Genomic DNA, 25,205 nt, shown 5'->3' on the forward strand with positions numbered 1-25,205 from the left:
ATTCACTGATTATTCAAGAGACACAAAGACAAAATTTCTTTTCCGAATTAAGATCTGCCCAAACTTCATACAAACTACCACACTCATTCACACAGGGATTTTCCTAACTACGGTGGAAACATTCAACTCTCATTTATCCATTTCTCTAGTCCTGGTGCAGACAACAGTGGATCTTAATTTCAGTTGTCTAACGCGGGGGGTTTTTTTTAATCCAGGAAGATGGTATTAATACGGGTCCTGATGTACTAGGAGAGGGTTGCCGTATTCCTGGGACAACGTGCCGACGCGCGTTTCGGTGGAAAGCCAATGAGGCTACACCTTCGTCAGGGCCAGGGTAGTATGTTGGGCAGAGGTAAGAAGTAAAAATCTAGAAGTAAAAAAATCATGCCTTAATGTTGCATTCTTGGTAAATTTACACAAACAAAACATATTTCAACATTTCATTTACTTTTATTACTATCACTCATTTAGACATTTTATAAAGCGAGTTGATTCAATGCATTTCAGGATGACATTTTTGACTCTGTGCAGTAACAGACCACTTGAAGACACTCCCCAAGAGAGAATTCCCTATTTCGTGGAATCCAAAGAAGGCATACAGATAGCCTAGGCCAAATGACTAGTAGAATTCCTATCAAAACATCATACCACATTATACATCCTTTTTCCATAATGTAACACACTCAGTTTCATCCACCTATGACCTCCAATTCCAGCAGGACAGTTTCTATTTCTCTTTTTAGTCAAGGAAGGTTTAGGCAATTAACAAGAATTCTCGCCAGAGAGATAACCAGACTGTGTTGTCTACCTAAGACAGATTGTAGTCTTTTAGAACACGGACTTTGTACAAGATAGTGTATTTTCAAGAATGTTACCTGCTTAGTTTTATTCGGTACGCTTATAGAATAAGGGCCACCTTCCAACTTTTTTTTAGGAGAGATTCACTGCCGTTTGTTACCTTTTAAAAAAGAACACTGGGTTACTATTTCCAATCAGAGATAGAAAGAACACTATTACATCCTTTTAAAGGAAGCTATTTATTTACCAAGGTTTCAGGACTCCACTTGTGATCCTTCCTGTTTTGCTTAATAGGGTTCTATCTCTCGACCACACCACGATCACACCGTGACATCCGATTCTTGGTGATTTTATCATACCATTCTAAATATGGACAAGATAAGGAGATTAAATCTGCTATTCTTTTGTCTTAGACAGAACAGTCTTGTTCGCTATTAACTAAACAGATTAGCAAGGGTTTATACCTTCTGTTCGAATTATACTGTAAGTTATCTTATCACTTCTTAAAATGAGACCGCTGGGCATCCGATGGGGCGTAGGTTAGTAGGCGATTCTATTAATAACATGACACATAACGTTTTTTAGTTGTTATCTAGGCATGTCTATGTCTCCATAACTTAAAGCAAGAGATTCGTCTAAGTTTAATTACCTGCACTCCCTGATTTTCTACTCCTGGCGCCACAGGTCGGTTCCAAAACTAATGCGTACGGTATTCTTGTAGCTAATAAAAACAGAGAAACAGATGGAAATGGGGGATATAATTAGCCGTCCCTTTTCATGTTAGTAGAAGTTTTATTCCCGTTTTAACACAATAGTGTTCCCCCTTACTGCCAGAGTCAGATTTTCGAGGTGACTCGTTTTATAGCTTGCAAGGTGAAATTTCCCTTCCGGATCAGATTAAAAATGACCCGTTTTGTAATTACCATAGGGCGGCTTTCCCTTAGTAAGTCTTCAATTGCGGACCGATAGACAGATAAAAATAACCGCCTTGTGTGATAGTTTAGGATAAACATTTCCAGATTATCGAGTGATGGATCAAACGTGCATACGCCAGGGCTGCACATGTTAAAATAGCTTCCCAGTTAACCGCGTTTCAGTTTCAAAGGTGAATCTTTACCTCGTGGTTAGAAAAAGCCGGGTTCCTGGTTAGGGATTCCACCGACAGTGTTCAAAACCATAGCGGGCTGCCGTTTCCGCACGTCCCTGAATAGGGGCGAGAAAGAATATATGATGCCCATCAAGCCGTGGCTTGGCAAGATTTTACACGCTCTACCCAGCAGATATCCGCAATTTGCTTTCTAGTACTTACCGTCTATGGGTCGGTTGCTGTCGTTCCAGGGGGTTCCGCCGGCTGCTTTGGTCGGCCAAGTGCGTGGTACAGGACACTCGCCTGTCCACTTTGTATTTAGGTTTAAATAGAGGTAGTTTCGCGCTATCCTCGATTGGCCACAGCTGTGCCCTGGTTTTAGCAAACACTAACAACGGACTTCTCATTTAACATTTGACGCGTCCGCCATCTTTGTTAAACCTACATCAGGCATCCGATTACCTGTTTGTATTTACACAGTTAAAAAACGGACAGGGTCGGCCATGTTGTGTAAACTTACTTTTCCAGGGTGTGTTGATAGGTGGTTAATTTTTTCGCTAAGACCCTTTCTAGTATAACTAAATTGTATATTTAAGGAATTAAATAACCAAGCCTAGTTGTGCTACCATTTGTCGATATTATGTTCAAGTAGCCAGGATACTTACTAAAGGACCCATGTTCTTATATTCATGGCCATAATTGGTTTCTTAGATTAGATCGAGTTAATTCCTATAGGGTCATATTAATTCTTCCGTACAGTAGGTTATCCTCTCTCTTCTTCTCAGGGTACTGTCAGTTTTTCATTATGCACACCTACAGTTTTTTCTTACAGAATAGCCTGGTGCCATGGACATTCTTCATTTAACCCGTTTTCAACTGCATTTAGATAAAAAATCCAGAATACCTCCCGCTTTTTACGGAGGTTTATGGTATTTGTTCCTGGGCATGTTTTTATTTTTTCCAGGATAAACCATCGTAAGTCTAGTTCTGTGTGATTTTTTTCAATCCAATGGGTTACCAATGGCGCGGTCAACTTTTGGTTCCTGATATTAGACTTGTGCTCACCAATTCGTATTCTGCATTCTCAACCAGTTTCTCCGACATAAGGGAGATTGCATGGGCACAGTATTAGGTAGATGATGTTGCTGGTCCGGCAGTTGGTCATGTTTTTATTTCGTATTACAGATACTGTGCGCATATTAGTGCTGACAGTTCCGCCAGTGATGGCCTGTGGGCAGGCATGACAGGTCCCACATTTGTGGTTACCATATACTGGTTCCAGACCAGCAATGGTTGTCTGTCTATCCATAGGGTTCTCTTGAATCTTACCCCTAACCAAACGGTTTTTAAGGTTGGGATTCTTCTTGAACGCAAAAATGGGACGATGTAGGTGTACTTTGTCATTTTCCAGATTTAAAATATGCCAACTCGAGTTGATGGCTTGTCTTATCTTATGATTCAACTCTGAATGGCGGGTCACACATACCAGTTGTTTTAGTTTTTCTGGTTCCCTTTCTGCAAACATAGCCTCACGATCCGTGTACCTCGCTCTTTTGAACGACTCTTTGATGAGTCTAGGTGGATACCCTCGGACTAGTAGTTTTTCCTGCAGAATATCGGCTTGGTTCAGGAAGTCATCCATGAACGTACAGTTCCTTCTAATTCTAAGGAACTGACTATATGGGATACTATCCCTCTGACTCCGTGGGTGGTAACTCGCATATTGGAGTAAAGTGTTTCGAGCCGTGGGTTTGGTGTAAAGTGAGACCTTAATGATGTTATCGTGGTGCTCAATCCAAATATCCAGGAATTCTATTCTGGTAGTGCTCAGGTGACTAGTAAATCTCAAGTTGGCATCCGCCGCATTGAGCCACTCAATGAATTCGTGTAGTTGTTCCTCAGCCCCCTTCCAAATAAAGAAAATGTCGTCAATAAATCTCTTCCAATTTTCGACGTTTTCGTAGAAGGGGGCCATTTCGTTAAAGATGTTGGTTCTTTTGAACTCACCCATGTACAAACAGGCTATGCTCGGGGCACAGCTAGCGCCCATACTCACTCCTGATGCTTGCCTGTACATGGTTGAATCAAACTCAAAGTAGTTTTCAAACAAGACCACCTTAACGCAATCCATAATGAAGTCTTTGTTGGTAATATCGTTATTCCTGGAGATGACAGCATCAACAGCGTCGTATGCTCCTCTCTGGGGGATGTTAGAATACAATGATTCTACGTCCAGTGTTACCATAATCTCGGAGTCCTCAAAGAATGGGGTGCCTTCCACCTGTTGAATGAAGTGTCCTGTATCACGAACGTACGATTCAAGTTCCGCGACCATAGGATTTAAAAATTTGTCGATGTATTTGGACAATGGCTCGGTGGCCGAACCAATCGTCAAGACAATTGGTCGCAACGGTGGGTCCGTGCTGCACTTGTGGGTTTTCGGGAGCCCATAAATTATGGGTATTTTTGTATTGCTAGGGGTCAGGAATTCCACCTCATCCTCACAGATTAGGTTCTGTGATACAGCATTCTGGACCATTTTTAGGATACGCTTTTTTAGGGCGTTTTCAGGATTACGAGTGATCCTTATGTAATGGCCTGATGATGACAAAAGTTCGGTCATTCTTCTTTTGTAATCGGATGTATCAAGTAGTGTAATTCCACCCCCTTTATCACAAGGTTTTATAGTGATTCTTTGGTTTGTTTCAAGTTCTTTGAGTGCTCTATCCTCTATGGTTTGCATATTGGCTTTAGGAATGGGCACATATTTAGTCATTTTGTTTATTTTTCGCATGACTGTCTTTTCAAAGATGTTAACCTCAGGGCCGACCATTTCTAAAGTGGGGGTGAACGAGGAGGGAGGTTTACACCCAGATTTGTTTTGATCATTGTTTGGTGATGGTGTCTCTAGGAAAAATTTCTGGAGGCGAACCTTCCTGAAAAAAAGTTGTAAATCTTTGTTCGGTTCGAATTTGCTGAAATTAGCCGATGGAACAAATGACAGGCCCCTTGATAGGAGTTTGATGGCTGCAGGATCTATGTTTTCACTGGACAAATTGAACACAGGGAGCCCCCTTATGTTCGCCAGTATTTATTGACAAACGCCCGTCTCTCTATTCTCTACATCTCGTGAAAGTAAACTGCACTAAACTGACTGAGTGAAATACATGTCTATTGTTTCACACGACCCTAGAGATTGACTCTTGATCTGAGGAGCAAAGTTGTCATGTTGCACGGTTGTTGGAAAACTGAATCCCTTCTTGTCTGTGCCAGGGAAGCTGATCACTTCCCATGCAGAGAAGAAAGTTTCCAGTGACCTCTGAGCTAGTTGGTAACACACCCAATTAAGTTTAGCATAGTCAGTGGAGGCCTGGAATATCCGCAGTTCCACGTCGATACTACTGTTTATGTTATTCCAATGCGCAGGGCCTAGTGGGAAACTAGGAACTACACTACAAGATGATCCTTCCGAGACCCTAGTCCACCATCTGTCTGTAGAGGAACACCCCAGTGGATGTTATCAGCTGTTAATATGTCATCTTCCTCTGGAGTTAATATCAGGTTAGAATTGAAGTCACCAGTTATTATAATATTAGACAGTGGTTCTTTAGTGCGTAGGTCCATAATTACTTTACACAATATCGGATTCTTTATATTTTTCACCTGAAATTTAGGTTGCGTATAATAATTAATCAAGAAGGTTGACTTGATATTGGTAACATTTTGATCAGTTAATTTGATTACTTGAATACTTGGATCGGTGGATTTTAGTTGTTCAGAATTAATTTTTGGAGATGTTGACACATATACTGTTCCAGTTTGCCCCTCTACTACCATCTCCTACAGTAGGGAAGCCTTACTTCATCTCGACTTAAAAATCTGTTCGTATGCACACACTTCCTCTTTCGATCCCTCGTCACTACCCTATAAACCCTGTAGTGCACAAAATAGAGACAACAACTCTCTTCCACCATGTCATTTCCTACAGCTTTCCCCCGACACTCCCCGGCCCCCAAGAAATTTACTATTAAAGCTGGACTGATTAATTGTCGCTCACTTGTGAAACCCTCTCTAGATATAGCTCAATCGTTAGAGGACAACCAGTGGGACCTTCTTTTTCTCACTGAAACCTGGCTAGGGAAAGAATCCAATCCTGCTCTCTGCATGGCCATTCCACCAGAATACAAGATCTTGTGCGCCAACAGACAGAACACCCACCCTGGTGGAGGTGTAGCCATTATCTATAGATCAATCTGGCCCATCTCTTCCTTCTCCTATTCCCAAATAGAGTGCATCGAGGCACTACCTTTCTGTATCAAATTAGCTGCTAACTGTACATACTCAGGTTTATTAGTATACCGCCCCCCCAAATCTAAAATTACCCATCTTCTGGCTCTTCTTGATTATGCCTTACAGGCCTCCTCCCGTTATGCCAATTTCACCCTCATTGGGGACTTCAACCTTCACGACGACAATGCCGATGACCCCACCATCGTTAATTTTCTGTCCACCTTATCAGATGGTGGGCTAAACCAAATAATCTCCGGTCCCACACATAAAGCAGGACAAACCTTGGACCTTATTTGCACTACCTTAATAGATATCTCATCAAGTGACGCCATCCCTGTAACCTGGTCTGATCACTATGTGATCCCTTTTATCATCTCCTTCTGCCATCAGGATCGATCGAGACCCCTGTCCAATCCAGTGGGCTGCGACTGGAGGATGATTTCCCCTGATAATTTAGCCACTCATCTCTCCTCATCTGCCCCCCAGGAGGCTACAGACCTAGACATTAGATTGTCTAACTTCAACCATTGGATCACCTCCGCTATTGACCTCCTAACCCCTATCAGACCTATTAAATCCTCACGAGCCACCCCCTCCGCACCGTGGTACTCGGACGAACTCCGCAAATGTAAATCGGCCTGTAAACAGCTTGAGAGAAGCTGGAGACAATCTTACTCTCCCAACAGTAAACTCAAATATAAATCCGCCCTTAAGGAGTACAGGAAGAAAGTCATTGATCACAAAAGAACCCATCTAGAGGCGAAAATCTCCCAGGCACAAGGGTCTTCAAGAGAGATTTTTAATACCGTCAGAACCTTCACTGGCCTACTTGCCCTTAAACGTCAAACCCCGGTGACCTAGACCCTTTGCGACTGTCTATCTAACTATATCCTTTCCCAGCAAGATTAATTCTGACAATCACGAACCATGTACAGTCAGCTCTAACCCCATTCATGTCTTCTCTAACTTTGAGGTGATTACCCCGGAACACTCGCTGGCAGAATTACTAAAACGCAAATCTGGTTCCCCCTTGGACCCCTGGCCGGCAAAACAGTATAAATCCTTAGCCACCCTGCTCAATCCCATCTTAAATGATATATGGCACGACTCCCTCCAGACAGGAATCTACCCCGACTCCTGGAAGCATGCCAGACTGGTTCCCATACTCAAAAAGGCAAATGCAGACCCTACGGAACCAGCTAACTACCGACCCATCTCCCTGCTCCCCGCACCAGCTAAAGTGCTTGAGAAACTCGTACAACGGCAACTGGCTAGCTTCTTGGAAACCAACGGTGCCTTCCATAACTCACAGCATGGATTTAGGCCCGGATATAGCACCGAGTCCGCCCTCATTGAGATGGCTGATGCCATCCGATGGAAGTTGGACGAGGGATCTAGAGCGGTGTTGGTGTTGCTCAACTTCTCGGCAGCATTCGACACCGTCTCCCACCCCATCCTCCTTGACCGTCTGCAGGCAGAAGGCATACAAGGCAAGGCCTTGGAATGGTTTGCCTCCTTTCTGTCCAATCGGACACAGGCAGTATTCACACCCCCATTTACCTCAGACAGTCGCCCCCTCAGGTGGGGAGTCCCCCAGGGCTCCTCACTGAGCCCCCTCCTGTTCAATGTCTATTTTTCCCCCCTGGCCGAGATCATCGCTCAATCCGGAATCAAGGCCACCTCTTACGCTGATGATATACAGCTACTGTTTTCATACGACTCCCCATCCCAAACTACCTTCGACCCGTTGAAAAACTGCCTTTGCAACATCGCAAGCTGGATGGATAACTACTCCCTCCGGCTTAACGCCGGCAAAACCGAGGTTATATTTTTCCACCAGCCCACGCCTCTGGTCTCCAACTTGTGGTGGCCCCTTGAATTGAGCACACCCCCTTCACCTAAAGACTCAGTTAAAAATCTCGGGGTAATTTGGGATACCAACCTCTGTTTCCAAAAACAAATCCAGATGGTTTCCGCGGCCTGTTTTTCTAAGATGAGGATGATGGAAAAGTTCATCAGTTTCCTCCCCAGTCAGACTAGGAAAACTATTGTGCAGGCTCTGATCACCTTCCATCTGGATTACGCCAATGAACTGTACCTTGGTCTCTCCTTGGGTCTCCAACGGCGTCTCCAGACGGTCCAGAATGCTGCTGTTCGTCTGGTCTGTGGCCTCCCCCTTCGTGAACGTATCACTCCCCACCGGCATAAGCTACACTGGCTCCCCGTTCACAAAAGGGCGGAATTCAAGGCACTTACCTTAGCTCACCGGGCAGTCAAGGGAAAGGGCTCTGCATACCTATTCTCCTGCCTCCGTCCTTACATAACACCAGACTTCTCCGTTCTAGCTCTAAACATCTTCTTTCCACCCCCAAATTCAAAAAAGTTCGTTCTGGGGGAAAAACATTCCTAACACTCTAAGTAGTTCCCTTCTATCCCTGGACCCTTGGAAGTCATAATTGTCCAAATCCAAAACTTGGAACTTAGAACATTGTTGGCTAAAATGTGCTCCAAGAACCGAGAGGAGTCCAGGACCTACTTGTCCTCCCAAGGTGCATTTCTGGTCTTCCTGAGTATGCAGCAGCTCCCGCTACATTCTTCTTCCCATCAGCAAATCCTGTCCAGCAGTTCTTCAAAGAAGGGGTATACAGCCTAGACTAGCCATTGTTGACTACAGCTTGCAGGTTTATCCTGCTGGAGATTTTCCACTTCCAAAAAAGGGACCAAATCCGAAAGTTGAAACCTTCATTGCGGCTTTATCGAGCAGCTCCCTGAAAACGACGCCTCCTCCTTGGACACCGGCTGTAGCCTTCCTTAGCTGAAACTTTACCTTCTCAGACATTTTTGGTTCAAATTTCTTCTAAATCCTCAGGTAAGCGCAATCCAGGCTCAATCCACTTCTTGTATCTGACCCACAATACATTGCATTCAACCATTATTTTTCGACTTTCACCCGGTCGTGTGGAACTACATGTTCTCAGTTGGCTCTCTTATATTTTAGGAGCTATGTTTTACCTTAAATTTTTTTAATTCATAACTTTGTTTCTACGGATTGGATTTCTTGTTTCGTTGACAAATCATTTTTTAATGTTTTTTTTTTTCTAAACTGGTGCTGGATTTTTCTTCTGTTGTGTTTTCACTTAATAGCTGTTTTTGGGCTCATACATACTCTACACATTGCCATTAAATTAAGCCAGACTGAATTGTGTTAAGCTGGCAGATTGATAAGTAGAGGCTAATTAAGTGGCTTTTGTGGTTCACACTGCAGGGATTGTGGCTCAACCAACAACAACCCAATTTCCCACAGAAGGGAAAAACCAAAAACAACAAGCAAGAGTCAAATAAAGGGACAGGCATGTTATAGTGGTGGAAGAAAGAGGCACGCGATGGAACTAAGGCTATGCAGACTTGGTATTCGGCAACCCTGGCATTTGGCAGTGCCAGCTGCAGCCTTCTGAAGAAAAACTTTGGGCACTGGCAATTATTATTTTACGAATTAAGCCCTGCTCAGAACATGGTTTTAAAAACGTTTAAATCCCAGCCAGTGGCCGGTTGTATTTTCCCAGGATATGTTTTTGTTTTATGTTTTACTTTCGTGCACACTATATCAGTTTCACCACAGATATACTGAATGCACTAACCTTCATCAAAGTTATAGAGTATTATTAATGTATTTCTAGGCAAGAATACTGATTGATTCAGAATGATGAGATATGTAAACAGGCAAAGATAACACAGCTGTATGAGCTACAATAAATATGTTTATCTTTTTCCAGAATCCTCGTGCGCAGCCCAAAACCATCCTTTCCCTGTCCATGGTGGACCTGGCTGGTAAACTGCAGGATGGATCCCTCTCTCCAGAGAGTGTCCTCTATACCTACATGGGAAAGGTGAGATACATTTATTGGCGCTCACATGGCCTGTACTGTATTGTTTATTTTGGAATAAAAAAGATAATTTATCTATTACGTTTTGCATTTGAGAGTTGTTATAAAATATATGAAAAGACATGTATTTATGCCATTTTTGGGGTTTTGTTTTGTCCGAGAGACTCTTTTGCGACTAGATAAATATGTGTAGGTCGTAAATTTACTAAAAAAACAAAAACTAGAATGAACTGTAGGAAAAAATTATGCCTGAAGATTTTGGGAATTGCAACCAAAAATATGTGCTTGCCTAAAACAATTATTTCTCTTTCCTCAGCTAATGTTATTGTTTTGCGAAATGTTTTAGTTATGTGAAAGTATATCTGTTTAATTACAATGCAAATATGATATCGAGAGTTACTCACATTTCATTAGGAAAATTAATTTCACGTGCTTTTGTGAATTTCCTCTTTAAAGAACAGAATATAAGCCAGAAAAGACCATTAAAATAAAACTTACTTTTACGAAAAACAATCGCAAACTTTGAGATCGAAATATTCAATGCAGTTATTATTTCTGTAAAATATATTTTTTAAAAATCAAAACCTGTGCGAAAGTGAAACGGCTTGAGGGGTAGGCTCATCTGCCAAGTTGTTTTATTTAGCTGATCTGTTTAGGCAACATGAGATTGAAGTATGTCTTGCGCATGCACAATTAAACTTTGGCAAGCAACAAAGGAGAATGTTCTAAATTATAGTCTCTAGTATACCTGTTGCCAAGAGAACTTGAGTCATGATGGCATTCAGTAACAACAACCCTTCTGAGCCTGTTTAGGTCGAACCTTGGCAGCTTGCATGCGCTGTATGGAAGACCTGCTGTATTTGATAAAGGACTTTGCTCCCGCCTGCTGCCTTCCTATTGGTTTAGTACAGTGTTGCTCTTATTTGCAGCTTCCTATTAAAATGCACTTCTGCTTTTTTGCTGAGGAGCACCGCCTAAATTCAGTTTTCTTCCTTTTTCATTGTTTATCCATTCTTTCAGGGAACTCCTTTTTGCTAATTTTTGCAGAGTGACATGCCAAAGTTTATTTTAATGTATGGCGGACGCTCAGCAGAGCGCCAAGCATAAGAACCAGGAGCTGTTCAGTTTACTTTTTACTTCTACACCTTTATATTTCAAACCCTAAGTGTTTCCATGTTTAAATGTAAAAGAGGGTTTTGCAAAGTGTGAACTGGGACTCAGGGGAAGGGCTTCTACATCATCATGAGATAATGCCACTGGCAGCAAGCACGAACATATATGAGAAAACATGCTTTTGGACACTATCGCCTATGTTATCGCAGTGGCTGTAGCTGGAGAGATCTGCAGAGCTGGGTGAAGGCCACAACAATCATCATCCTCCACTTGGTCATCCAAGTTCTGCACGCGCATGTGGCGTTGAGGCTCCTCAGCACATCTGTGAAAAATTACTAAGTCTGGGGAGCCAAAACGCCTCCATTCAGCTGAAAAAACAAAGCCTTCGCATTTTTCATTATTTAATCACAGAACAATTAATTACCTGTGATAAGCCTTTCATCATTAAATGTAACAAATATTTGCAAGGGCAACGGACACCCAAAAAGGCATCGTGGCCCTAAGAGGCCAGAAAGGAAATCTGTAAAAGTAATGCACAAACAAGAAACAGTTAAAAGCTTATGGTCGGCAAATAACTTGTAAAATAACCCAAATGGATTGCTGGTTTTTTTTTTCGAAAGGTTAAGTTGTGCTGTTATGACGCATGACTGAACCTGAGAATTGCGTGCTCAATTACAACTGTAGAACACAGAAGCCTTCTTATTGAATGTGCAACCAGGCTCGTCCTAATGCTGACAGTGCGCCGCAAACATTGTTTATAAGCTCACGCTGACTAAAATAATGATAGGTCGTAGTACTGATTCCAAAGCATTGCAGTCAAGTGACCCTCTCAATTTACCAGAGTACCTTAAAACATAGCTACATTCTTGGCGTACCATACAAACACCCCAATAATTCCTGTATCTCTGTGCAATTCTGAAAATTCACAAAAACTGCACCACATCTATCGGAGCTCAAAGTGCACTCGACGGGCTCAATTATCAGGTGCTTTCAGCTTTAGGCCATTTATTTGAGCTTGCATTTCTCTAGTTAGCTTGGGCATCAACTGTGGCAGTGTTTTTACCTGGGGTGAATGATATCCAAGGTAAATGGCATATCATCCTCCACTTGTTCATCTAGGTTTCTGCGCCCACTACTTTCATTGACCAGTGCATATCACGTGGCTACGCCAAGTTTGTACACTTGACATCCAGTCCAACAAATTATGGAGCATGAACTCCGACTACATTCAACCAAGTTCCCTCCGTGCGAGGCGTACTCCAATAGGGGGATGCATGCCACCGGGCACTTACTACTACCAACAGGAGCCTGGCTTTTATATTCCATAGGCTGAAGCACTGTACCCACCACAGCTCGCCCACCCGGAGGAGGGCTATGGCTAACGTTGTGGGCCAAGCTACCATGAGGCACCACAAAACAGGCGCTGCAGCCAGCACCACCATTACTGCAGTAGAGCCAACTCCTGCCAGTCAGTAAGCAGCTGGACACCTGCCACAGCCACCGGAGCAGCACTGTGAGCCCCGGCTGCCTTAGGAACTCTCCTGTGCCCTGCCCAAGCAGAGGCTTCAACCCAACAGCAATGGCAAAGAGCAGGCCATTGTGTACATGTGGATGAAGAAATTGTATATCAACACAGGTAAGTGCTACCTTCTACTGGGCTGACGGGATCCCTCCTGGGAAGCTAAGCCCACGCCCCAGTTCACCTCCTGCCCAAACCCACCACAGCTTAAATTCTCAAGTATGTGGTAGCAAAACATTGCATTTTATACCTACTGCTGGTAAACTGCAACCTCCAAAGGCATGTCCGTGGTAGGAGAACTCACCTTGGTGTCTCCTCCACCACCTTTTTTTTCACCACGGTGTTCCCTCTGAAAATATTGCTTTATAAAAAGGTAGATAACAAATCTCCCTGCTCTCTCCAGGGTGTTCAGGGATATGTGTTTTTAAAACCATACTGCTTACCTTTTATAAGGCTATAATAAATGAACATTGAAACAGGTCCCTTCTCAGCCTTGATGTCATGTCCTTAACTATTCAGGCAAAAATCCCTGATTCATTTCCGAATAATTATTGTAAAAGCGTTAAGGCTTTACTTAATCTTCCATTCATATGTGTTTTTTTTTTCTTCATGATGTTACTTTTTTAGGTCTCGCCTAGGCAGCACTTGCGCTGTCTCTCCGAGACATGCTGTATTCAGGTATGTACTTGAAGCTCCGCTCATTTCACACCCATATTTTCAATTGGCTCCTGTTATTGTCCTTTCTATATGGTGGCCTTTGATCCCAGATAAGGCTAAGAAGTCCCTCCTTGGTACCGCCTTGACTGCTTTTGTAACCTCCCATGAGGATTGGACCTCTTACTTGCGTGTTACTCAGCAGGTTTGGTTAACAGTCTGTGGCCACTATTTTCTTAAAAGACTTTCTCCTACCAGCTGTTGCAGGCAGGACACGATCTCCCCCAACCACTTATTTCTATTTTACCGTCTTTATTAACAGGCTTGCCACTAAAGAAGACACCTCCAACATGCTGGTGCATCTTTATAAATAGATTCATAACCGTTCCTTGTGCTTAAGCTTGCTCGTCTCCTGGACTGCCACCCTCATCTCCCCCCTGCTTCATATTTAAAGGAGCGAGCCTTTAAACACTCTAGCAGCCTCTCTCGTCTTCTCGGCTGCCGCCTCCTTCCCACTACCTATTGCAGGGAATGTACCTTTTTACAACGCTTGAGCTGTGCTTGCACAGAGCTGCCACTCGGTCATCTTATCGGGTGCCTCCTTCTCCCCCCCCGTATAATATACATGGAGGCACAACCTAGCCGGTGTACTGTTGGTGCTTTATCCCCTAATGAAGCGCTAAACTCTATAGGGTTTTTAAGATGCTTTATTAATATTTGCAGGAGAGCGCCGGGAAAACCGTCGGGAGCGCTATGATATCGGCACTCAGTGCGCCTCCAAAATGGCGGCCGCGCTCTACGTCATTACGAGCAGGCGTAATGACTAGAGCGCAACACTACATATCTCCCTTCTTTATATAAACAACAACATATATAAAGTTCTCAGAGGCTCTTAGGCAGCAAGTTACTTCACTTCTCCCAGTTCATAGTATCTATATTTGGCTGGCCTTACCACTGTTCTCCCTGCACGTGTACGTCTTACCGGAGTAGAGTGGAACTCTCTGCACTGTCCTCCAACATGCTTGCCTGTCTCTTTCCAGTTCCCTTGGGCTCTCTATCTCGGGAGTCCTGCCAGTATTCTCCTGATGTTCATCTTCCACAGGATTGTCTTCCTCTTCCTGCTCAACTCCTCTTCCTTCTACTCCTAGTTCCATTTCTCCTTCACGTGGTAAGACACTGTCTATAGGTGAACTTGGGTTCTCATGTGTCCTTGATCCTTCCTCTCTGGCCCACTGCAGTATCGTATTGCATTTAGACATGCAATCCTGCGATGAGATGTTTCCATTGCTAAGCAACGCTGCTCTGTCATACACCTCTTTCACTTGTATGGGCAAGCTGTATTTGCTGTCTCCTTTCCTTCTTAACTGGGCAAGTTTGACTCTGACCCACTCTCCTCTTTCCAACAATGTCGCTTTCACATTGCGTCTCTTATTGTAGTGCTCTGTGTATATTCTCTGTGCTCTCTGCAAGTTGTGGTGAACCACTGCCGGTGACCATTTACTCGTAACCGTCCTTTCCTTCCACGCCAGATTGTCCTTGGTGAAAGGATCACGTCCTCTTAGGATTTGGAATGGGCTGTATCCGGTGCCAGTGGGTGTAATTCGGTAGGCCCACATCGTGCTCCTCACTTCCTATTCCCAGTCTTTCCCCACTCCTATAGCTGATTGTATGGAACCTATTATGACACGGTTAAACCTTTCGTCTACACAAATGCCCGCCGGGTGGTAGACAGATGTGTGTTTGACTTTGATGCCATTTCGTTCCATGTATTTATTCCACCTTTCCAATGTGAATTGGGGTCCATTGTCACTCAGAATGGAGCGGGGGATTCCTTCTCTGAGGAAGGTGGCTGTAAGGAATCAGAGAACTGTCTCCGCGTCCATCTCCTCCAGCATGTCTATTTCTGGCCATTTTGAATACCGATCTATGAGAACCACTACACATTTCGGGGTTCCATGTGTGTCCAGCACTGGACCCAAAATGTCTATGGACAATTCCTCCCACGGGTTGGCAGGGTTGGCGAACTTTCCCAATGACAGGCGTAGTAAGGTTTGTGATTTATCCGCCCTTTGGCACTTGTCACATTCCCGAACATGTCTCTCAATCTGATTGTCTATTGCCGGCCACAAGTACGTCTGCTTGGTTCTCATCTTTGTTTTCACAATGCCCAAGTGCCCTTCATGCAACCCATCTAGCAAGTGTGGTATTAACGACGCTGGAGGAACTACTTGATCTCCTCTAAATAGAAATGTCCCCTAGTCTCCAATGAATAACTCCTCGCGCATTTCGAAGAATTTCCTGTGTTCCGCTTTCAGGTGCCTTGTATCTGGCCATCCTTGCAGTATGAAGTTCTTCACTTCTTTGATGTCTTGGTCATCTTCATAGGCTTGTTTCCATTCCTGTCCACTTATCACTTTCTCATGATCTTCCGTAAATGCCACTCAGACTTCATCCTCGTCAGCACCCGTCGGGGCCTCCTCCATTGCTGAAGCTCGGCTGAGATAATGAGCAACCTTATTCTTAGCTCACGGGATGTACTCAACATCATATCTATAGTCTTGTAATTTCAGCGTCATTTTTGCGATGCGGGGTGTAGTACTCCCATGACCACTGGACGTGAGTACTTTGACCAGTGGTTTGTGGTCTGTCTTGAGCTGGAATCTCGTGCCCCATATGAATTGATGCTAAGAAGAACAAAGGTCCTTAGCTTATCAGAATCAAAAACAACAATGTAATATAGGCCATAATAGGAAACTATATTTTTATCCTCTGCCCAGCCGGACAGGGTATTTATTTGAACAAAATGAACGGAAAGGATAAATGATTGAGAGGCACAGTCCTGTACCGTTTTTGATTCTGATAAGCTAAAGACCTTTGTTCTTCATAGCATATCTTCCCACGGTCCATAGCAAACTGTTTGGGTCCCCTTGTTATATTAAACAAACTATATGAATTGGTGGAATTTTCCCATGGCCCACACCACAGCCAGCATCTTTTTTTCTATCACACTGAATTTCTGCTCTGTTGGTGACAGTGACCTGGACGCAAAGCTGATGGTCGCCATCTCTCCATTCTTCCTCTCCTGCATAAGGACTGCCCCCATTCCTTTTTCGTTCGCATCAGTGGTCAATATGGATTTTCCTTGCGGATCATATCCCTGTAGAGGAACTGCTTTGCTTAGGTCCTCCTTGATCCTCTGAAACTCCCCTTGTGCCTCTTATGTCCACCTGAAGGCTGTTTTGTCTCGTATCAGTAGTCCTAGGTGATGTGTTTTGGTGGCGAAATGCTGCATGAACTTACTGCAATATTCAGCCATCCCCAAGTATGATCTCACTTCCTCCTTGCTCTTCGGTGTAGGCGCCTCACATATCGCTTTGACATTCGCGTGTTTGGCCTTGATGCTTTGATCACTAATCTCATGACCCAAATCGGTGACTGACGCCATTCCGAATCTGCACTTTTCCCATTCTGCCGTCAGGCCGTTTCTGTCCAAGACTTGTAACACTATTGTCAGCTTTTTGTCATGGTCGGTCAGGTCCTTGCCCATCACCAAGATGTCATCCTGGAAGTATTGTACTCCCTCTATATCTTTGAACAGTTTGTGCATCAGGTTTTGGAATACTGCAGCTGATGATGCCAGACCGAATGGCATTCGGCAGAACTGGTAGCATCCAAAGGGCATTATGAAGGATGTCAGTTTACGGCTCATGTGATGCAGGGTTTTCTGATGGTAGGCCGAGGCGAGATCAATGGTGGAAAACTATTTTATCCCCTTCGTTTTTGCTAGCATTTCCTTTCTCCTCGGTAATGTGAATTTCTCCACCATTATGCACTTGTTCAGTTCTTGCAGTTCTCGTTGATCCACGCACAAACAAACCTTGTCATTGGGTTTCATCGCCACCACCAACGGGGCCAACCATTCTGAACTGTTTATCAGTTCGATGATCCTGTTGTCTTCCAATCTCTGCAGCTCTTTTTGTATTACGTCTCTGATTGCTAATGCTATATTCCTCACCTTGTGGGACACTGGTTTGGCGTTCTCCTTTAGGTCAATTCTGTGTGTGAATTTCGTTAATTTTCCCCACTCTTCCTTCAAACACTGTGGGGAATTCACCTTTCAGTTTTGTGAAGTTTGGCTGATGTTCTATGCCGGTCATCAAGACTTGCGTGTTTCCTCCTGGGTTCAATTGTATACCCAAGTCGCCTTGGTCATCTATCCTAGAACAGAGGGACCCTTTTCAGACACATATAATTTGCACTCTGCACTCCTCCTTCTCCTCCTTCTTCTTCTACTCCCATTCCACATTCCAGATTCCTATTCCACAGTGCATGCATTTGGCCCGGAAGGCTGGGCAACGTTTATCGTATGCCGCATGGGATGGGCTTCCACACCTGTAGCACATGTTCGTGCCCTCCTTATTCAATTTCTTTGCTTGTTTTGTTTGTGGAGTCCATTTGGTTTGTACCCTCCCTTCCACCTCCGTTGTTTTGCCCCTCTCTGGCGGTTCCGCTTCGGTGACTCTGTTGACCATGGGCCTCACGGTAGTTTCTCTCCTCGCTGCATCTACGCATCTTTTGGATAGTTCCGCCTTTTTCACAATGGCTATGAATTCCTTCAGGGTAGCATCTCCATTTACCCATAGTTTGTCTTGGATCGCTGTGTTTGTAGTGTGCATGACTATTTGGTCTTTGATAAATTCGCCTTGAAAGGCACCAAATGTGCATGTGATCGCTAATTATTTAACGCCACAACGTAGTTGTCTATGGACTCACCCACAGCTTGTTTCCTCTGTTGGAAGGTGTATCTGTCTATGGACATGCACACTGCCAGTCTATAATGGTTGTTTAGGTCCTCTATGGCGTGTCGGAGCACGTCGTCATCAGCGGCCTGTCGTCGTGTGGGGACCAGATTCTGGAAGACCCTTTTTCCTTCCGGGCCCAAGTTGTGGAGTAATATTTTCTTCCTCCTCTTGCTGGGGAATGCTTCCCCACTTTCGTCTTCTAGGGCTTCTAGGAAGTTAAAGAAATACTCTCTCCAATCCTCCCATTTCATCAAGGGTTCACCCGGTTTTGGTAGTAATGGGATTGGTGTAAGTGAAGACGCATGCGCTCGCATTTCGGCGCATTTCAGTGCATCTTTCTAGTATTGCCTCTTCCCCTCTGGGGCTGCCCAGTGCACTTGTGCTTCTGTTGTGTGGTTGGGCTTGTTGGGGCTCCAAGGCACCCTCTTTGCTGTGTTGCGCTTGTTCCGCCAGGGCCCTGGGTATCCAGTTGGTGTTTCTAGCTGGGTAATGGTGCGCCTAATGGGACGTTCTTTCTATCTGCTTCTCTTTTCTCCCACCACATCGCGGTCTAGTCCTCATTTAGGAGGCTCGACCAACATAAATAGCAGCCATGCCTAAGCGCAGCGTCATCGCGCAGCGGGATCGCCGGACTTCCGCCGGAGTTACGCCTGAGTTCAGCCCATCTGCGCCCGTCCACGCTGAGGACGTGCTGCAGGGCGGGCTGGACTCGGCTGCCACCCCCCCCTCCACTCTATGAGGTACCTAGGCAATACTCTATGTCGGAACTCATGGCTTTTAGACCATCAGAGCAGCAATGCTCTCACCGCCTTTCTCCTGAAGGAATCTTACATTCCCAGCGATGCATGACATGTAAGGTTTCCTTTCGCTGCCCCGCTCCCAGTCCTATTAGATCCCATTCGCGCTCGGGATGCCTTTCTGTTTCGCTGCCTAAAACCGGTTTCCTAATCAATGCACGATCGCTGATCAAGCACAATGTTGCCTTCCACGAATTTGTGGAAGAAAGACAGCCGGACAGGGTCTTTATCACGGAGACCTGGGCTTCGGATTCTGTAATGATGGGAAGTCCACACGTGAAGTAGTTATTAGGTGATGCTTTATTCCAAGATGTAAAGGGAGACCCCACCAGGAGCATCTGACATGGTGCTCAGCCCAGCCAACTGTGATCTGTCAGGCAGATCACCAACATTCTATTAGATGCATCACATCAACATTCTAATGGAGGTAGAGAGGGAAAGCATAGGGAATGACAAGATACTACATTATCCTCTCTCCTTAACAGAAAACAAAAAGCTTAAAACAGGAACGGAGAACTTGAGAAAATGAAGACAAGTAGAACGAGTGTAAGCGGAAAAAGAAGAACAGAAAAGAGGAACAACTTAAAAAGAGAGCAAGATAGGAGAATGGAAAAAAACGTATAAACCATCCACCCTTCTTACACCATATAGACCATCCTCTCTTCTCACAGAACTAAAGGAAAAGACCAAAGGAAGTAAACAGAAACGAAAAGAACAATAGGAAAAGTAGAGGTGAAACCGCACGAAAACACTATTACCACTAAGCAAAATACAATAATGTAATGAAAGAGATAATAGTGCAAGAGAAGTTGCAATAAAAGTACATAGCATCTAAATACATGTAAATCCGAACATATTTAGCATAAAAAGTATAAAAGCACATAAATAGAAGGCATAAGCTAAATATGATGTAAAACTATTAAAAATCTAAATGTGAAGGAAAAATAAAATAATGCAAAAGGACTATAAACCCAAGCATAGCTCCTCTGAAGGAGACTAAAAATACTCCAAAGCATAGCTCCACTGAAGGAGACTGAAAATACACACACCCAAAGGGGCACAAAAACCTTGTAAACAACTAGCGTAGCGTCAGGTGGGACTAAGACCCACAACAGCAAAATGGGACATGAACCCCATAGCAAAAACATGTCATCAAGTAGATGGGACTGAAACCCACTACAACAAAGAAATGGGACAGTAACCCATCGCAAATACACATAACCAGCGCAAGTGGGACTAAAACCCATTGCAAGAAACATGGGACTAGAACCCATAAGAAAACATTGCAATGTAAGCAAAAGGGACTAAAACCCAATGCAAAAATTAAACATGTGGGACTGAAACCCACAGTTAGCAAATGGGACTATAACCCAATGCCAACACATAAGTAATACAGATGGGACTAAAACCCACTGTAAGTAATTGGGACTAGGACCCATTACAAACATTTAAACTATTCAGGTGGGACTCAAACCCACTGAAACCGTAAGCAAATGGGACTGGGACCCAATGCAAAAAAAACATCTGAAATAAGCAAAAGGGACTAAAACCCTCTGTAAGCAGATGGGACATGAACCCATTGCAAAACAATAGAACGAAACAGCTGGGACTAAAACCCAGTGTAACATAATGAAAGAAACAAAAAGTTATAATGCACAGCAGAGTAGGCATAAATATGTGGCCTGTGAGGAAAACAACCACAACACTAAATTAGAAAAGAAAAAGGAAGAAAGACACTTCCTGCGCCTACAAAGAATTATAATAAGACACAAACACTGCATTAATAAATAAATGTGCGAACACAATAATTGCATGAACAAGTGCAGTACAAGAATGCAAACAGTAATGTTCTTAATCACCGGAGCTCGATCCATGCCCCCGAGACAAATCCAAATTGAAAAAGAAAACAGACTGTGGATGCACCTCCAAATCTCACACCAAGAAAAATAAAAACACAGTACCTTTGATTACGCACAGCGCTCTGTCTGCAGCATCGGAAAAACAGAAGGTTGTAAAAAGCTGCAAAATTATGAGAAGCACTGATGTCACATTACCGCTGGCATCGGAGAAACAGAGATTTAATCGTAGAACTAAAGTCGAATAGATGGAGGACAACACGTCGTGGCTCAACTTATGCTGACTGAAAAGCTTTATTACTTTCTCACAAAAATCGTGGTTGGCAAAACTAATGAAAAGATTCAATCTCAGCATATCGGAACACAATAGCGCCGTGGTTGGCAGAATGTCACAAAATGGAGGCACGTTTTCTCACGTCGTTCCGTGTGGCTCACGGCACGTCCATGCACCAACAGCATCGGAGGACTCGGAGAAGAAGAGGAAACGTCACAGGCGCTCTCGAGAAGGAAGCAGGTAGGAGCGTGAACACACACGCGCTGTATTTTTAAATGTTGAAAATGACAGTTGACTTGACAAACGGTGCAAAGGCTCAATTTTCAGCGAATTTTTGCTCAATGTATACAAAAAAAAACGTACTCAAAAGTAACTCACCACATCAAAATTAACCTTTTGACAAGTAATGGTGATAAAGCGGACAAAATGTCAGAACGCTGCTGAAAGCATAGAGCCAGTTTAATAGCGAAAATTTTCCCCTGGGCAAAGAAAAACTTGAATCAAATTTTCAAAAATGAAAGGCAGTGGAGGACATCTATCATAGTAGAGCAGAAACACAATCCTTATTCTCATGTGTGGGTAAAGGAGCAGAACGAATCTGATTAACAACTACTCCAACACAGCATAAGGTAGTCTCTCCTTGTGACTAGACCAAAAATGCAGAGTTGCCCAAAAAAAAAATCCTTTCCCTCAAATGAAGGCACAGCACAGGATGAGCCAGGAACTGACAAGATAAGGGTTTTTTTTGATGATACAGCTCCAAAACCACAAAAAAAACACATTCCTTGTAAATAGGACGTTGGCTCTCCTTGAAAGAAGAACAAAATACAAAATTGCCCAATCAAATGCTTACCCTCATGTGAGGAATAAACGTGAGTCCCAAAGTCACAACAGGCACGCTTACCCAAAGTCAGGGCACAGCTCCATTTTAAAATTTTTAGACTCACTGTTACACAGGACGACTGCCAGACTGCTGTGGGCGACCGGTTGTAGGTCACTGGTGGGGTCATGCTGGCAGTTGGGGTAACTTTTCTTGTTGCTTGAGGACCTTCCATGGTTTCTTGTTTCTTTTCTTAATTTCAGACAGCTTGAAGTTCTTCCAGACTTGACATGTGTAGGTTCTTTGTTTAGATCGTCGCCATGAATGTAATGATGGGAAGTCCACACGTGAAGTAGTTATTAGGTGATGCTTTATTCCAAGATGTAAAGGGAGACCCCACCAGGAGCATCTGACATGGTGCTCAGCCCAGCCAACTGTGATCTGTCAGGCAGATCACCAACATTCTATTAGATGCATCACATTAACATTCTAATGGAGGTAGAGAGGGAAAGCATAGGGAATGACAAGATACTACAGATTCCTCCGGTCACGATCTACTCTTGGCCATTCCTGATGGCTATTCTCTCCATAGGCAGGATAGACCACTGCGTAGAGGAGGAGGAATTGCCGTTCCTTTTAAATCTTTTTTTTCTTGCACTGTTAAATCTCTATCAATGCCTGGAGATCGCTTTGAGGCACTCTATTTTTGCATTTTGTTTGCTCCATCGTTCTCTTTTACTGAGATACTTATATACAGGCCACCCGGCTCTAGGGCTAGTTTTTCTTCAGATCTACTCAGAATCCTAGAACCTTATTTTGGAAAATCCTATCTTTCCATCCTGGGTGATTTCAATTTCCATCTTGATGAAATCAACTCAAAGGATACCCTGACATTAATTGAGTCACTCAGAGCTTGTGACCTCGTTCAGTTGGTGAGCAGCCCAACACACAAGGCTGGCCATATTCTTGATGGGGTATTTTCTAGTGATTCTAGGCTATCTACTGGCCCGCCTTTGACGTTGGTCTGGACAGATCATTTTGCAGTACCGCTTGAACTTGCTCCTCTTGCCTTGCCCTTAGCTAATCATGTTGCTACTTCATTTACTCTTAGGAGAAACTATAGAAATACTACCGATGACACTATTGCCTCTCGGAAGAGGCAGCTCAAGAACTTGTGGACTCTATTACCAATGCTGTGGAAAAGCTTGCCCCCGCCTCCCTTCGATATGTAGCTCGGCAGAAACCCACTGCACCCTGGTTCTCTGAACATCTGAGACTCTTAAGGCAAGGGTGTAGGAGCAGCGAGAGAAGCTGGAGGAAATCCTGGGATGCGAAAGATCGAGAGGTTCATAAGTCCGCTTTACGGGACTACAAACAGAGAGTTGTAGTGGAAAAGCAGGAGTACTTTTCCAATCTTACAGGTTTCCTAACCTCATCTAGGGAACTTTTTAAAGGTGCTGATTCACTATGCTCTCTCCAACACCCTGATCCAGTAGTTAGCTCTCAGGATCTTTGTAATAACATCTCCGACTTCTTTCACAGCAAAATCTCGGACATTCACATCGCTTTAGAAGCCCAATGCCACTCCTTGGATAAGGATATTCCTTCTGCCATAGCCAGTCTGGATACTTTGGGTGAAGGCCCTTCCAAATTATTCATGCAATTTCCCTTATTGTCTTTGGAAGGACTGAACCTCCTACTCGATAGGACTAAATCTTCCTCCCCAATGGATCCTTTACCGCTAAAAATACTGAAGGAGTGTAGAAACAGCATTCTTCCGCCCATGTTGGAAGTCATGAATAGGGCTATTGTCCAGGGTTCCTTTCCACCAGTGTGGAAGAAGGCTATTGTGAAGCCTCTCCTTAAGAAACCGTCTTTGGATCCTGGCGTTCTTAAAAACTTCAGGCCAATCTCTCTGCTCCCGGCCCTTGCAAAAACATTGGAGGCACACCTCAACTCTCACCTCTCCACTTTTCTTGAGACCAGTGAGTATCTTGATAACACACAGCACGGATTTAGAAAGTACCACAGTACCGAATCCGCACTCACTGTTGTAGTAGACAACATCCGACGTAAAGTGGAAATTGCGATTCTCATATTTACATGACTAGAGAATCTGGATTTCATTAAAGACTCGGAGGCTGACATTATGTATACAACTTTTAATATGCAGATCCCAGCAGCCGCATCACAATGGAAAGTTCCAAATAGAACAAAGGCAACAGCTAAAAGCCATGAGCCAACAACATACAGCCTCTTTTAAATGAGGACAAGAAGATAAAGTTCAAAGTTCAAATGTTGAAGTAGAGTCTTCGGAACAAGGAGATCGCATAACTTGACTGGAGAAGGTCCAAAGAAGAAGTGAAACAGGACGTAGAAGGCGAAGTCCAAATCAGGCATTGTCTGAAAAGAAAAAGGTAATTAGACTAGGATCTCAAGAGACATCAGAAAGAATAAATTCAAAGGTCATAAATCAAGGTAACGTTACAATACAAAAGAATATACTAGTAAAAATATAGTAATAATAAATTGAATGCCTCGTGAGGAGGGAGGGAGGGATAATGTCAGCCTCCGAGTCTTTAATGAAATCCAGATTCTCTAGTCATGTAAATATGAGAATCGCAATTTCATCACAAGACCGGAGGCTACATTATGCATGTTGGAAGCTTCCTAGAACAGCATCAGACATGTGTTGGATGGGTTTACAATAATGACGAGCGAAAGTACCTGCATTGGACCAATCAGCAGCTTTCAAAATATCATCCAACTTACCTCCCGACCAAAGAGATTTGCTAGCCATAGCACCTCTCATGGAATGAGCTTGAAATATTGATAGATCAACTCCGGCTAGTTTCATAGCGATTTTAATCCATCTAGCAATGGAAGGGGAACTAATACCCTTATGAGGTTTAACAAAAGAGATAAGTAGTTGATTGACGCCAACTGGACGGAGTTCGGACATTCTAAGGTCATATTCTTTCATACACTCAACAACACAGAGTTTAGGATGAAGATCAAAACGTGGATAAAATATGGAGTCAGACATGGTTTTAGTACGACTATGAATCTCAAATTTAACGCCAAAAATATTGTAAGAACGATAGGAAATATCCAGACAACGGATATCTGAGGATCTTCTGCAAGAAACTAGGCATAAAAGGGTAGCGAGTTTAATAGAAAGAAACTTCCTATTGAGGAGAGAATTAGAAGGCCAATTACTAAAGAGACGAAGAATCAAATTAACATCCCAAAGTATGTCATACTTGGGTCTAGGGGGTCTTTTGAGACGAATACTCTTCATGACCCTACAA

At 43.6% G+C, this 25,205-nt stretch overlaps 1 protein-coding gene across 2 annotated transcripts in view; it reads left to right on the plus strand.

The window, feature by feature from the left end:
* LOC147662018 (vitamin D3 hydroxylase-associated protein-like) overlaps nt 1-25,205 on the plus strand; it is a 720,315-nt gene that overhangs the window by 228,274 nt on the left and 466,836 nt on the right. Inside the window, exon 2 of one of the 2 annotated variants that reach the window (XM_086951181.1) lies at nt 9,949-10,062. The exons of the other annotated variant lie outside the window; for it this stretch is intronic. Coding sequence (XP_086807307.1) covers nt 9,949-10,062 — 114 coding nt within the window. The remainder of the gene's footprint in view (nt 1-9,948; nt 10,063-25,205) is intronic. 2 annotated transcript variants of the gene reach the window in all.

This window comes from Lissotriton vulgaris, unplaced genomic scaffold, assembly GCF_964263255.1.
Source record: "Lissotriton vulgaris unplaced genomic scaffold, aLisVul1.2 SCAFFOLD_770, whole genome shotgun sequence".
Lineage (NCBI taxonomy): Eukaryota > Metazoa > Chordata > Amphibia > Caudata > Salamandridae > Lissotriton > Lissotriton vulgaris.